At 27.1% G+C, this 15,565-nt stretch overlaps 1 protein-coding gene across 4 annotated transcripts in view; it reads right to left on the bottom strand.

Annotated features, from left to right (window-relative positions):
• The window catches only part of hrm (solute carrier family 16 member hermes), a 180,744-nt gene that overhangs the window by 9,147 nt on the left and 156,032 nt on the right, over nt 1-15,565 (bottom strand). For 3 of the 4 annotated variants that reach the window (XM_075372181.1, XM_075372179.1, XM_075372183.1), the window contains one exon: nt 5,953-6,132. The exons of the other annotated variant lie outside the window; for it this stretch is intronic. In XM_075372181.1, the coding sequence (XP_075228296.1) occupies nt 5,953-6,132 (180 nt within the window). The remainder of the gene's footprint in view (nt 1-5,952; nt 6,133-15,565) is intronic. 4 annotated transcript variants of the gene reach the window in all.

A 15,565-nucleotide genomic window follows, 5' to 3' on the forward strand; every position in this document is an offset into this window, starting at 1 on the left:
ACTAAATATTGACAATGATATTATTTTTATTTATTTAATGAAGTGGAATGTTAGCAGTTTCAAAATGTTTTTTAAGTAAGCTCTTTTTTGTAATATTTTAAATCATTTACTTTTAAGTAACACATAACAAACACTTTGAATAAACAAAGAACACAAATGTAATCAGTGAAATCTGAAACACATTGTAGATGATTTTTATATATTATTTGAAACAATTTTATTTTATTAGTTTAACTAATAAGATTCTAAAAATAATTTTAATTATTACCAAAATTACATTACACATTATTAATCTTTTACCTGCAAATTTAAACTAATTTATCGTAGATATGTCAGGTATAACCAATCGAATCTAGATTATTTGAATGTGGAGTAATTTGTTCACTACCATTAACTATTACTATGGCTTTTATCATTTTATCGTAAAAGATGCTTTACCATCTTTTTTACTCAATACAATAAAATAATTAACTACAATAAAATGCTCTGTTGATTATCAACACTATTATTTTAATGGAGATATATATCTCCACAGTAGATTATATACTGTGTGATTTTATGTGTGCGTGTGTGTGTGTGTGTACATGCTTTAATATACTTCAGAGAACTGGAATTAATTTATTTGCAGCTGACAAGAATTATTTTAAAGAATTATCTAAATTTACTAACTGAATACTACAAAATTTATGACCAAAATAATCTTCTATAACTAATAACATATTTTAAAAAGTAATAATATATTTTGTAAAGTGAATTTTTTTTTACATCTTATGGAAATCTTAATAATTTGCATGAGAATTAAAATCATTTATTATCTAATGAATAATCTAAAAAAATATTTTTCAATAAATTATACACTTTTACTATGTACTGTATATATAATTATATATTTACAAATACAAAATGCACTGAAACACTTACTATGTTTTTAAAACATTGAACAAGGTACATATTTATTCATGTATGTACCAAACATATTAAAGCTTAGAAATTTAATTCTATGAAATTGCACAAATTGATACAAATTCAAAATTTATTTCAGTGCTAAATACATTCAAATGAAATAAAGAAACTTTCCTGTAAATTTCATCTCCTGTAAACTTTCCTGTTTATTTTTCTTGGATCAAATTAATTTTATGACTGTTAAAAATATTTGATAATAAGAAAATATTTATTCAGCTTTGTACTACATTTCATTTCACTGACTGGAAATAATTTACTTTTTACACATAACATTTTTGTAATAGCTATCTATTTACAAACTTATAATGGCTATCAATTTACATTACAAATGTTTGAAAACCATGAAAATATTCTTAGGAAGAGTTATTCTCACCCCCTTGCAAAAATCTTGAATTAAAATACTTATCATTATATCTGTATCTCATATTTTATAATAGCTAAAACACATATTAATGTTATCACCTGGATAATCCTAGTTTTGAGAAAAAATTTACAAAATGTTCATTCTGTTTCAATGTGTAATTGCAACTATTTCAAAAATTGCCATGAAGAACTAATGATTAGGACATAAAATATTTTTGATTATTTATAATGAACAGGTCATTGATTTAAGAAAATTTAAACAATAACTTTTAATAATGCCATAATCATCATCTAACAATGAATAGATGATTGGTTCATGCAACCTATTCTAGCATGTGATTTTTGTTATTCTTCCACTTGGCAAATACTAAAAGGTAAACAGATAATGAGCCGGGATATGATTTTTTATTATTCTTCCACTTGGCAGATACTACAAGACACACAGAAGGAACTAATGAGCTGGGATATGTAACAAATGGTAAGATTAATTTGAAGTTATAATTCATTTTCATCATCACTTAAAGATGAAACAATGAGTTAGTATTTTGAGTACTTATTTAATTAATGAGAGCATAAATTTATATATTTAATATTATGTAGATATTTTAGAATAAGTAGCATGATGAAACCGTCTTAGGATTAGTAACATGAAACCATCAATATCATGAAACATGAAAACATCATGTAACATCATGAAACTGTCTCAGTAGCATCTTAAGTCTTAGGATTGAAATTTAGTTTATGGTTATTGGCATTGAAATTTTCATTAAATTATACATCACTTAAAATAACTAAAATTTATTCCAGTGATATAATATTTCACTGTTTAAGTTTTTAAACCTAAGGCTTTATCTGGAGGTTTTCATAAAATCACCTTGCTGGGTTCAACTGGAAGCCACAACTACCAATCTGAAACATTTTATTTAGTGATACTGCTAGTGATGGTTTTTGTTACAATTAAAATTTTTTAATAAAATGTAATACAGTCCCTATCAACATGTTTCACAATAGGCAAGAGTACATTATTTTTATTCCTTTTCGTAATCTGTGTCCCAGTCTTTCTTATGGCTGTGGTGCACAAGGAACTATCAGACCCTTCCTTTTCCTGTTTATAATAAACGTACAACTAATTTAAACAGGTGTATATTATTGAATTTTAGTGAACTTAGCTGGTTATAAACAACAGTACAATAGATTCAGTGAAGAAGGCAACAGAAAACCACTTCATACTTCACTATGGGTAGTGTGCCTGGCATAGGATATCTTTTTGTGATGAGTATGCCATTTTAAAGGGCAATTATGTCTAATATTAGGTCACTAGCATTGATTCAAGGATACTAAGGATGGATAATATGTTAGATATCTTAATCTAACAGTTGGCATAATCTAAGACAAGAAGATTTTTATAATTATGGTTTATGGAAAGTTCTTATAACCACTAAAACTAATTTCAAATTTTGGTTACCAACCTAATAAATTCTACTAATTTGTTAACATTATCTGACAATTAAATTTTATTTTTACAAATAATAAACATATAAAATGAGTTTGTAATTTTAAAAAAATTCATTGCTTGATGGGCAATTTAATAATAATTTTAATTAAAATCTAATTCTTTTAAGTATACTGCTCAACAATTAAGTGAATATTTTGTTTTACAGATTTTAACATTAATGTAGGTCAATGCTGTTTTTAAAAATAAAAATAGCTTCTTTTTTAAATACTGACTGTTATAAAAAAAGAAGCTTTTGTATTTTAAACTGCTTCTGGTTATAATTTTTTAATTCCTTTAAGATATAGATAAAACTTTCTTTTTGAAAATGATACTTTACAGTTAGTGCTCACTACTATTTGTAAAGTATTAAAACTATTATTGGGCAGTTTGAGGTTAGGAGGAAATTTTTCTTGCTGTCATTTAGTATGATGAATCATCATCAATTACTTCTAAACCACTTAAATGTAACAATGAAAATGGATTGCCAGGTTTGTACATGGTAAGGATTATATAACTTGTATACTGATTGCTTTTTTCAGGTTTGTCAGAATTTACACTACACTATTAAGATTGCAGGATTTGAGTGTGGAGATCCTTTAATAAAAATTATGTAAGATTATTTTTGTGTAGCTCTGTTACAAAATAGGGTAGGACATCCTTAAGAATGTGTAACAGAAAATAAAATAAATTGTATTAACTGGTCAGACTGTAACATCTGATCTGTTCTCAAAGAACACCTGTAGATCTGTGCTTACCATTTGCCAGTAAGATTGATTTCAGATTCATTCTGTTAGATAATTATAACCACCCATAAAGAGAAATCATAGGAGAACTTCTAGATGATGGAGGAATCATGATTGTACAGAATAGGTAGGTCAGCACATTCCTCACGTTATCTAATAACATACATCTGGGATTTCATAAAAAGTATCTTCTAAATGATATCATGTCATCAGCTCATCATGTCCAGAGGAACTTGATGAGCTTTTAGATCTTTTAATATGAGTGTGGAATGGGATAACAGAAAAAAATTACCAATAAAATAAGCAGCATACAAGAGATGCTAAACAATTCTTTAAGCAAGAGGAAGACTGACATCCTTCTGTAAAGTGATGAAATGTGAGAAATTTTTAGACAATGATTATTATGATAATCTTAAGTATTGTCATTACACAGATTAGATTTCAAGACATTATCAGTCTGCCTAAAAGGCTTTTTATACATTTCTACCTTTACAACAAAGAATGAACCCATATGTATGCATAGTAAGACAAACCTAGCTATCAATCACAGAACGTGTTCTTGGAAAAGATAATCCGAAGATTATATTTCTTTAGTTTTGATGCACTCCACATTCCAGCCGTAAATTCCTATTAGTATTGCTGAACTACTGGCAAAATTTACAAAATGGGTCTTTTTAAAGAAGATTCACATTTTTCAAATGCTTCCGGAACAAAATGTTTACATTTAGGAAACTTGATCACTATTATGTACTAAGTATGAAAATTATTTTTTCATTATCATAAATATTAATTTTCATTAGCACGCAAAATGGAAAAATGCATTTCCACAAACCTGATGAATCTATTATACATGGATTATATATTGGGTACTAGCAGCAGCCAGTGGCTGTGAAGTAGGAAGATAGTGGCTGATTAATGGTTTGGGGCCAGCAGTGTCGTCAATTAAGTGCTAATCAAAAAAATCAACTGAAGCCCTCATAACAGAAGATGTCTGCCACCTGTAATCAGTACATTTTGGACAACAAGACATCTAAGGGAAGGAAATTCCTGGTATCATAAATAGTAACCAACCTGGAGAGCTGGTCAAGCCCACTCTCTTGATTGTGGATTTGATATAGAATTGAAAACCTAACATTGTAAAATATCTTTTGTTGCAAACCCAGGCAGAGCAACAAGCTGGACGCATGGACTTTGATATGAGTAAAGTAAGTGGGAAAGTTTTGAATCAATTTTAATCTCGTCCTCTGAGACAGTTAAGGGACAGTATGGGGAGATTAGAGGGGGTAAGATTGATCCAACTGAAAAATAACAATGCTGTTAGGAGAATGCTCAGTAGTAAGCTGAGATGTAGGAAATAAAGATGTTACCAAAAAAGTAATGATTGAATGATACTGAATTTGATAAAGTGAAGATAGTGATGAATAACTGCGAAAATTTTGGTTGAGTTGAGGAAGGCAATGGACTCACACTTGGCAATGGCACTGTAAATTAGTAAATATTTTTCATAATTGATGGTTTTTAAATTGTATTTATTCTTATTTAAATGATGTTATAGTAATAAAATTAAATATAATTTTTTTCCTTAGTTTGAATAAATATTAATTTCACTAATCACTTTAGCTGTTGAACAGTACAAAGGAATAAAATAGAAATCAACAACAGAAATACTTTTATTAAAAGCTGTCATTCAACTAGATCAAGGAGTTACCCACATGAAAAGGTATTAGCTACGACGTTCTCTGTAATAAATAAATACAGGAACAGTTCCCAAGATACAGAAAATCAAATTCTAGAAAACTTTTATTTTTATTTTGGGATCCAAGCAATCTAATTAATACCTTCCATAAAAATATCAGCTCTGCTCTGGATTCAAATTTTTTCTGAGTTATTTTTACTTTTACTAGGATAAGAATTTTTGCAGAAAATTAGTTTTTCATACGATTTTGTTATTTACAATATAAATTTCACCCAGAAAATTTATTTAATGTATAATTGGATATTTTGAAAAAATGGAAAATTGTTTTAACAACAAAATTTACATCAACATATTATCATATATGAATTATATATGATCATTTACGAATTTTTGTTATCATATAATGAACAATATTGACAAAAATTCTGTAATATGAAGTTGGCCATATTTAAATACCAAAATCATAAGTAGATCAGCGATTTATATAAAAATATATAACATTATTAAAAATTTAAACATATAAATGCAAAAAATGAATTAATTATTAAGATGAAAGTGAAAATTTCATACCTTATAAATTTTACTTACCATCATTTCATTTTGTATTTTATTCAATAATTAAAATACAAAATCATACGCATTAATATTAAAAAAGAAACTGATTTATTGAAACCTTTCATTTGAAGACTCACCTGTACCCATATGTTTCTAATAAGAATCTTAGAAAGGGAGGTAAAATAATAGATCCAAGAGCACTTCCAGATATAGCAATGCCATTAGCTAGTCCGCGATACTTGACAAAGTAGGAAGTCACTATGAAAATGCCTGGAGGAAAAGAAAGTCCCGCTCCTGTTCCCACAAGGATTCCATAACTGGAACATATACATTTATGCAACTGTGGTTCCACCATATATGGTGTCATAAATTCTTTTTTGCAATTTAACTTTCCTTTGAAAAAAATTTTAACATCAAAATAAACAAATCAATTTTTAAGAGTAAACAGATGATACATCAAAATATAATAAAAAATAAATAAAAATGATTATACCGGCATACATTTTTGAAAAAAAATCATTAAAAGTTTAGTAACTTAACAGATTCACATAAATCCATTCAAAAAGTTTTTCAAAATACATAAATGAGTGATATATACTAAAATTCATATATATATATGTATGTAATAGAAAAATTATAATTTATCATTATTTTAATAAAAAATTTATGCTTAAATTTTATAAACTTATAACTTATGACACTCTTATGGCATTCCACATGCAAAATCTAATTTTGGAACATATTTCTTCACAAATATATAATTGGGAAATTGATTTACAAAAACATACGATGTACTAATTATTATTAGAAGATTACACTGATTGGGACTGTAAACAATAAGTATAGAAAATAGCATCTAGTAAAACTGTAATAAAGTTTAAACTATACAATCTAAGTATCACATCACCTAAAGTATTTGACCTTTTTCAATTAATTGAAAAGCCAATTTAAAAGACAAAATCTACAAGAAATATGAAACAACTGGTTTAAATGCAAATTGTCTTTAAAATCTTATGCAATAAAAAATATTAAATCACATTTTACTCATGTAGAATTATTATTTTCAGATCACTATATTATACTTACTTTCCACGATTTACTGAAAATATAACAATTATACATACAACCAGTAGCAGCACATATACTAAAGAGGTTGATCTAATAGAGTTGATGGAGAAAATTAAGTCAAATAATAGTGTAGAGCTTAGTTAATGAACCAACCAGAGCAGAATCATACTAAGTATTCAGTGGAAGAGAGTATTGTTTGATTAAGAGTGAAGTATCATCAGTCTTGGAAAAATGTTATGCCTGATGACTAAAACATTCTCTCAGGTAACTCGTGAATGAGTTGTTACTTTATCAGAATAACCTTATCTGCTAATACAGTAGTAGTGTGAACAGATACTGACAGTGCTAAAAGATACTGTCAGTGCTGGTATGTCTGTATAGCAAACATCATAAAAATGAAGAATTTACATCTAATAAGCTGAATCCAAAACAGAACACATGTTATAATTTCATAAAGGTCCCTTTTTGAAAATTAGATATGAGCATGTTTCAAATTAATGGCTTACTTTCAAAATATGAGATTTTTTGAAACTAATGGTACTAATTGGCAGCACCTTCTTAAGTGAAGTTCAGATGGTACTGTTATTAACAATGTCATTAAAAATATTTGAAAGGAAACATTTCAATACTTTGATAGTTTCTTTTAATATTTAATACTTATAAAATGGTATCACATTTTGTCATACTGTTTAACAAATCAATAAAGATGATCCTGCATAGGGTGCCATTAACAATGTTCTAACAATTACTCGACTGAAGGTGGTGTTGCTAATTAACGTGAACACGTGAGGGCAAGTGTAAATTAAGACTGATGATAGGAATTGAAGAAAATACAGAACAAGGTTATTGGAAATAGATGTTATTGATAGCAAAGAATGGTCAAAAGTTCAATTTAATCACAAACTATGTAAGCAGACATCTATAAACAGACACTAAACTGCTGATGATAAAATAAATTGTATACAAAGTAATGTAGGAATATACTATGGTCCATATTATTTTAGAGTAATAATAAACAAAGTAATACTAAAATTATATATATGTATAAAACATTTTTATTTTGTACTAATTAATAACTCATCAAGTAAAATTGACTAATTTTTCTTCATTATAGAATAAATTCTGTAAAAAGTGCTACTTAGGATTCATTATTACCGTTGTTCACTGTCTTCAATTATTTGGATATTAATATTTTAAGAATTTATTTGTAAAAAAAGAAAATCTTATCTCTGAGAAATAAAATTAAAACCTGAAAATTACAAAACAGTTTCTTAAGAAAAACCTACATTATTAAAAATGGCATTAGTTTTTATTTTTTCCTTTCAAGAATTTGATAAAACATAATATACGCAAGAAAGTTTTTTTTTTATTTACTAAAAGAGGAATGGAGTTTTCATCAACATTTTTTAAAAGAAATTAGGCATTTGAGTATGACTTAATTTTAAGTTTTTGAAATAAAAGATATAGGTAAGAAAATTATTATAAAAAAAAGACGTATTTTCATTAGAAGGGGCCGAGTCCATAGCTTAAGGTATAAAGATACCTTTTTTTTGACAAAAGTTGTTGCAATTAATCTTTTTACTGTAAAGCTTTTTAAAGATTCTAAACAAATAGGGAAAAAGAAGAAAACCATTTTTCTCCATGATGAATAGAATCCTAACCTTGGGTTTCAAAAAATACTATTAGATAAAAGTTTCTAAAAATTGTATAACTTGCGTTAAAGTCTAAGTTGTTTAATATACTTCACAACAAATAAAAAGGTGGCATAAAACAATTTTTGAATAAAAGAAGGAGCCACCCACAAGAGAATATCAAACATTTCTTAAATGCTGCATGATCTACTTCTGTTATTGAATTTTCATATGGTGAAGATTTCATTCAAACTGGATTACTGGTGAAGTCATAATGTAACAGACATTCAAACAAAAAATAAAAAAATTATAAAAATCATTCTTATAAGTGTAGCATGTAAGCTTTAGATGTAAAAAATTTCAATATACTGACAAACACTTCAATTTCATTAATATGGAAAAGGGTAGTTAAGGAATAAAGCATTTTTTAAATACAATCTCAAAAGGATTGATTTCAGAGCTTATAATGCTAGGAAAGAATTTTAATTGAAAATTAAAAAATAAAATAAAATATGATTAGTAAAAAAGTAATAGAAAGGTGGAGAACATAATATATCAGTATTAGAAGTTAAAATGATTATTTTAACATTAAAATTACAAAGGATGGATGAAGTAACAAAAATATCAAGAGTAGGTTAGAACAAGCAAAGAGAGCAGAAAAGAAGTTTACAAGAGTCAAATACAAACTTATGAATTAGGAAAAACTTTTAAAAAAATGTATATAGAGTCTAGCACTTGTATGTGCCAAGTATTCAAAAATTAAATAATTTTTTTTTTAAATTTTAATAAAAAAAATGCTGAATCTGGGATTGATAAACTTCAAAATTAAAATATTTCTTAGAAAAAAAAGATTTTCTAAATCTTTTGAAAGTGTTTAGTAGAAATAGAACTGCTGGTGAGACATACAATAATTATATTGAGGTACCAGCTATAGTTAATTCTGAAGTATATGTTAAAGAAATTAACTGATAGAGAAGAATAAGAATATATGAAACAAACAAATCTTTAACCCCAGGATGTATTAAAAACATTAAGATATTTACATGAAACAGAAAGAAATAGTTAAAGCAATTAACAATCAAATGAATGACAACCAAATATAACATTTACTAACCTCCATGTCTAACTACAAGATCTCTCATTCATTTAAAAGAAAATAAAAATAAAATAAAGGTAACTATAATTTTAATTAGGGATTGGGTTGCTGTAACTATATGAATACGTAAACAAATAGTTTTACAAAAGATAATTATTTTTTCTATAATTAATTCCCACAACCAATCAAAACAAAGCCAACAAAAATAGTCCCTTGTAAGCTATCGAGTTGTGAGAGAGAATGAGTCTTAAATTAAAAGAAGTATTTTGCAAAAGGAAAAGATATTTCTGTGAATAAAAAATAAGCACTTTATAGAATCTTTATTCCTTTCTTTAACTTGACAGGCTCAACCAAAGTTATTAATGTTGCTTGAAAATAAAAATTTATACAATTCATCGATGTAATGAGCACAGTTGTAAAAAAAAAATAGCGTCCAAAAGAATTTGAATAATCTACAAACAAAAAGAAAAATCAAAACACACATCAAACATAGTAAATTGTACATAACAAATGACTGAATTAGAGTTGTATGGTTCACCTAAATATCTTAATGTTACAGTTGACTGGTGAAATATATATTTTTTACATAGTATGTTTAATAATTCTTATATCGACTCAAGAATGTAGTGCTATGAATAATTACAATTTATTTGCTGAACAGAACATGTCTTTATAACATACAAAGTAATATGGCCACTAATAACTAGTGATTATTACTAATTGCAGTACAGATTTGACTATTAAAAGGTACAGTAAATGTAACATTATTTAGATCTAATAAATAATTAAGTGTTAAAATAATCATTTTATACATTATTTTTACAGATTTTCAACAGTGTTACCATTAACCTAGATCAACTGCACCAAGCAAAGGCATCTGTCATTTCACACACATGCTCTTTCTCACCAAACACACACACACACACACACACACACACACACACACACACACACACACACACACACACACACACACACACACACACACACACACACACACACACACACACACACACACACACACACACACACACACACACACACACACACATGTACACACACACAATCTCATATAATATGCCAATTTACAATTAGAATAAAATGCTAGAAATATAAAATGTCACTAAGCTCACCAAATTTGAAAAAAACAATAATAATTAAACTTTAGCATTATTAAACTTAGAATAGCAATGCCAGGTGTAAACAAACAAAACCAGTGTTCAGTGAAATAACACTCCTTCCTCCAAGTAAAGGCAAACAATTTAAAAGTAAATATAATATTCATGGTCTATGAGTTGACCAATTAGAATGTATTCTAAAACTATAAATAATTACAGTAATTTATTAATAAATAGAAATCTTCTAAGAAATCTACAGTGGGAAGCAGTTATGCGTTCTTGAACCATAAATATTTTTCTAGAAAGAAAAATTAGTTCAAAGTGCTTAACCAAAACAAATGAAATATAAGAAACTACAGCAAAACTAAATGAACGACATCTCAAGAATAATCTTAAAATTTAACTGAAAACACAACCGACATTAGGATATAACTTGTATAATATTAACAGCAATTAATTTTATATTGACATGTCACTTACTTTTTCATAAGAGCATAATCATCTTAGCAACAATATTAAAGGGTTTTGTTGGGTTTCAGTAAATTACAACAGTTCAATTATTACTGATTAATCCAATTTTTAATATCAATCTCTTTACTACTATAAATGATCAAATGTAACGCACATAAATATACTATTTGATCACATACATAAGATATTCCCAAACTATCACAAAATGAGCATCAGTAAAACAAATTTTACCTACAGCACCATAGATGAAAGAACAGAAAAAAGGTCTGAAAATATATGAAAATACATTAAAATGATAAATATAGAACTTAGAAGTGATGTTTTATATTAATTTTTTTCAAAAATTTACCACTTTTCACTATTCAAAACAATAAATTTAATAAAGGCCATTTAGTCACACACACTCTTGCATGTCAATTAAATTACAAAGGACTGTGAAGCTAAACATCTTTTACATCTAATTTTCTTCTAAAATTCCATAGAATATAAATTCCTCACTTACAATAACTATCAAACAAAATAAAAAGAAAAAACTTAGTCCACTATTCTATATGTTGATGAAATTTGAAAATATTTTCTAATAAATGAGATCATGAAAATTATTTATTGTAACAATAGATTAAAAGTAAATTAAATATAAGAAATTACTATAAAAAGGGTTTTGTAAAGGAAACAACTAGTAATCAGGTGTTAACACCTATCTTTTCAAGTGTTAATAGAAAATTATTTTGAATCGTAACATTGGAAGTATGTTATTAAAAAAGTCTTTTTAAACATCGTCATAGTAGTTTTTTTTTTATTTAGTAGTGTTTTCGAAAGTCATATACCTTATATTAACTTATACTATATTCAGTTAGCTTGTAGAATGAAAAATAAACAAACATTGTTTGTGTGTGATTTCATCGTGTTTCTGCTGAGTCACGTTCCTTGTATCAGTGCTGATTCACAACATGGCCATATCTACATACAACACAATAATCATTACTCATATTAGTCTCTGTCTAATTAATTAGTCATACAGCACTCATGTAATCAAAATTTATAAATTTATAATATTATGTCTTTCAGTTCTACTAAATAACCTTGATCTTTTCATATGATCACTTTTTTGTTCTTGTATTCAATTTTTGTGTTTCTGTTACTTATTTATTTACTCTACTGTTATTTAAAGTTAATATACCGGTAATCCTGATCCATAAAGAAAGACACTCTCCATGTGATGGTTTTGGTCACCGCACCAACCTCTCCATACCTAGACCTAATGGGCTTTACCAGAGGTCATCTTGGCAATGACATCTTTCAATTTAAACCTCAGCCAGGATGCCACCAATGAATGTGAATTTAGTATATTCCTAGATTTGTGTCATACATCTTGAGTTATACCATTATTTTGACACCATGTCTGATACAGATTCAGCTGATAGTAGTGTACAATTATTGATATCTGCTCCGAAAAAAGCCATGAAAAAAGCGCTTAAGTCATGCAGAATTTTTTTTTTTTTAATTTTTTTTGTTGTATTTAAACACATCCCTTTAAATGCTTATAAAAGTAAATTACAGAGAAATCCAATGGTGTTGATTTTCGATGTCGTTAATAAAACTAAATACAAGAGGAAGTTATGCTGCTTCAGTGCACAATGTGATTCACAAGTATAAATCTACTAATAAATTACGGTTTCCAAATTTTATTTATTGAGAAATGGTTTAGCTATGTGTTACCTCGTATGAAAAATAATTTGGTTATTGTCTTAGACAACACCCCTTATCATTCATGTGAAAAGGAAGAATTCCAGCCATGTCTTGGAAAAAGAATATCAAAATATGGCTTAGTTCAAAAGGATGATTTTTGAAGAGGATGAACTTAAGGTCCAATTATTGCAAAAGATTTCATGTATTAAAAGAAATTTTAATGTGTATAAAACTGATGAGTAACAAGATCTTGTATAACAAGATCCAGTGGCAAAATCATGCTTCGATCACCTCTCTATCACTGTATACTCATCCCAATTGTATTAATTTGGGGACAAATCAAAAGATACGCAGCATCAGAAAATACTGGTTTTAAAATATATGATGTTAAAAATTTATGCTTGAAAGCCATCGATAAAACAGGCTAGCAGGAATGTAAAAAATGTATAAAACATGTAAGAGACCCTGTTGAACCAAATTACTGGGAATTGGATATTATAATAGAAAACAAAATTGAGTGTCCCGTTGCAGTTGTATCTCTTAATGATGACAGCACTACGGAGTTCTTGTAAGCAGATGACGAAAACTGAATTGAATTTATTATTTGTTTATTATCATAGAAATTTAATCTAAGATATTAGTGAAATTTTACTGTTTGTGGACAATCAACAATTTCATAACTATTAAAAAAACTCAAATGAAATGTCTTAATTTATTTAAATTTAAAATATAATAGTGCGTGGTTATTGAATATTAACATGAGGTAGTTTCTTTTAGATGCATCGGATTTACAGGAGATGCTTGTGTATCAACCACCTGAACACTCATATGTACAGTTTGTTTACTTAAACTCTATAAGCTAACTGAATAGGATATACATAAACTGACAACATGATATTATAATTATTATTATTTATTTATTTTTTTTTTTTTTAAATAGTTAGAAATAAATCATTTTATTTTCATTTTAATTATTATTATTTTATTATTACAGTATTTTCTTAAAAAAGTCAGAATATGCTAATACGAATTTGAGGGCAAGTTACTTGTCAGACATTATGAAAGTTGTTTAAGCTTCTATGAAATCCAGGATCAAATCTACATGGAACTTACACATTATTTTAGAATTTCAATTTCCATGTTACTCGTATTCTCATAAGAATTAAATTAATGTCATTAAGTAGAAGTGGTTGGTTGGAAAAGACCAACTAATACTTATTTTTCTTTATATTTATAAACTTTTTCAACAATAATTTTATAAAAATTGTTTACATGATAAAAAAAGTAGAAAAATATAGTATTACGGATAATGATACAAATACTAAAACTTCAGCAAAATAGATTATACTGTTTATGAGAAATTCAGCTTTAAAACTTTGCAAACTACTGATTGTGTATGTGATTCTATAAATTTTCTATCTGACAAGCATCCAGTAAATGGACATGAGCCATTGACTTACTTCATATGGTACACAATACACATATCCCAGCATTACTCTGTTTTCTTTCACAAAGGGTTTTCATTCTCCCTCTAAAACCTTTCAGATAGATTTACATTCAGATAATAAATATATAAGAAAAAACAAATTTATTTTATTTATTAAAAAAATTAAAAATAAATAGTATTTAATTTTAAATTAAATATAATAAGCATTTTCAAATATATACATAACTAATAGTACACAGATAAAAATGTTACAAGTAAATTACTGAATTTAACATTATCAAGGAGGCTACCTATCATAGGATAGTCCTTAACTCTTTTATGTTTGGTTTTGGGCAAGATGGTAAACTATTAACCTGCCTCCTTATACTTTCTTTTCTTATACTTTATTCTTTCTTTTTTAGATGAATTTACTGACTCAACTGAATGGTAGTATTAAATACACCAATTTCTTGTCACATGTAACTTTAATATACTGAACTATTTTGTAAGGGACCAATCATATTTACAAAGTCTATAAAACTAAGAAAATAGAATTAATATTAAATATGAAATGAATAGATTCATGCAGGCAGTTTTTATATCACTAATTTTTCTAACAGTTCCATTTTGTTAATAAGGCAAATGAGATTCATTAAAATAAATACATTATAACAAATACTGCAGTATATATTTATATACTGTACAGATAAAAATGTTAAAAGTAAATTTCTGGATTTAACAGTATTAAATAGGCTACCTTGGTATTTTAAGTTACATAAATTTAACCAGCTGTTTAACATTTTTCCTGGCGTTTTCTAAGAAAAGGTACACAATCTTATTATTTTACACAACCTAAACTGATTTTCCTTATACCTGTGTCACATGTAAAGCAATTGAGATACAAGAGGCACCAGAGTTTCTTTCTTCTCCAAGAATGTGATGTTCTCTATACTGCTAGTCCATGCAGTGAACAGTATAAATATGTCATTTGCAAGGTTGAATATCATCAGCAGTTTGTTTCACTTGGTATAGTAATAAGCAATGCCAAATTCAGCACTATACTGAAGACAGTGGGAAACTATTTCATTTCTTATTTCCTTAGTAAACTTGACATGAGGTGTTATTATTTTTATTAATGACTATTCCATTTTTGGAAGTGACTACAGAATCATTTCAAATTACTTACAATCTTATGATTACGACGCCTAACATACATAAATTTAAGATCTTACAAAATATGAGTTTACTGGT

The sequence above is a fragment of the Lycorma delicatula genome, chromosome 7, assembly GCF_047948215.1.
Source record: "Lycorma delicatula isolate Av1 chromosome 7, ASM4794821v1, whole genome shotgun sequence".
Lineage (NCBI taxonomy): Eukaryota > Metazoa > Arthropoda > Insecta > Hemiptera > Fulgoridae > Lycorma > Lycorma delicatula.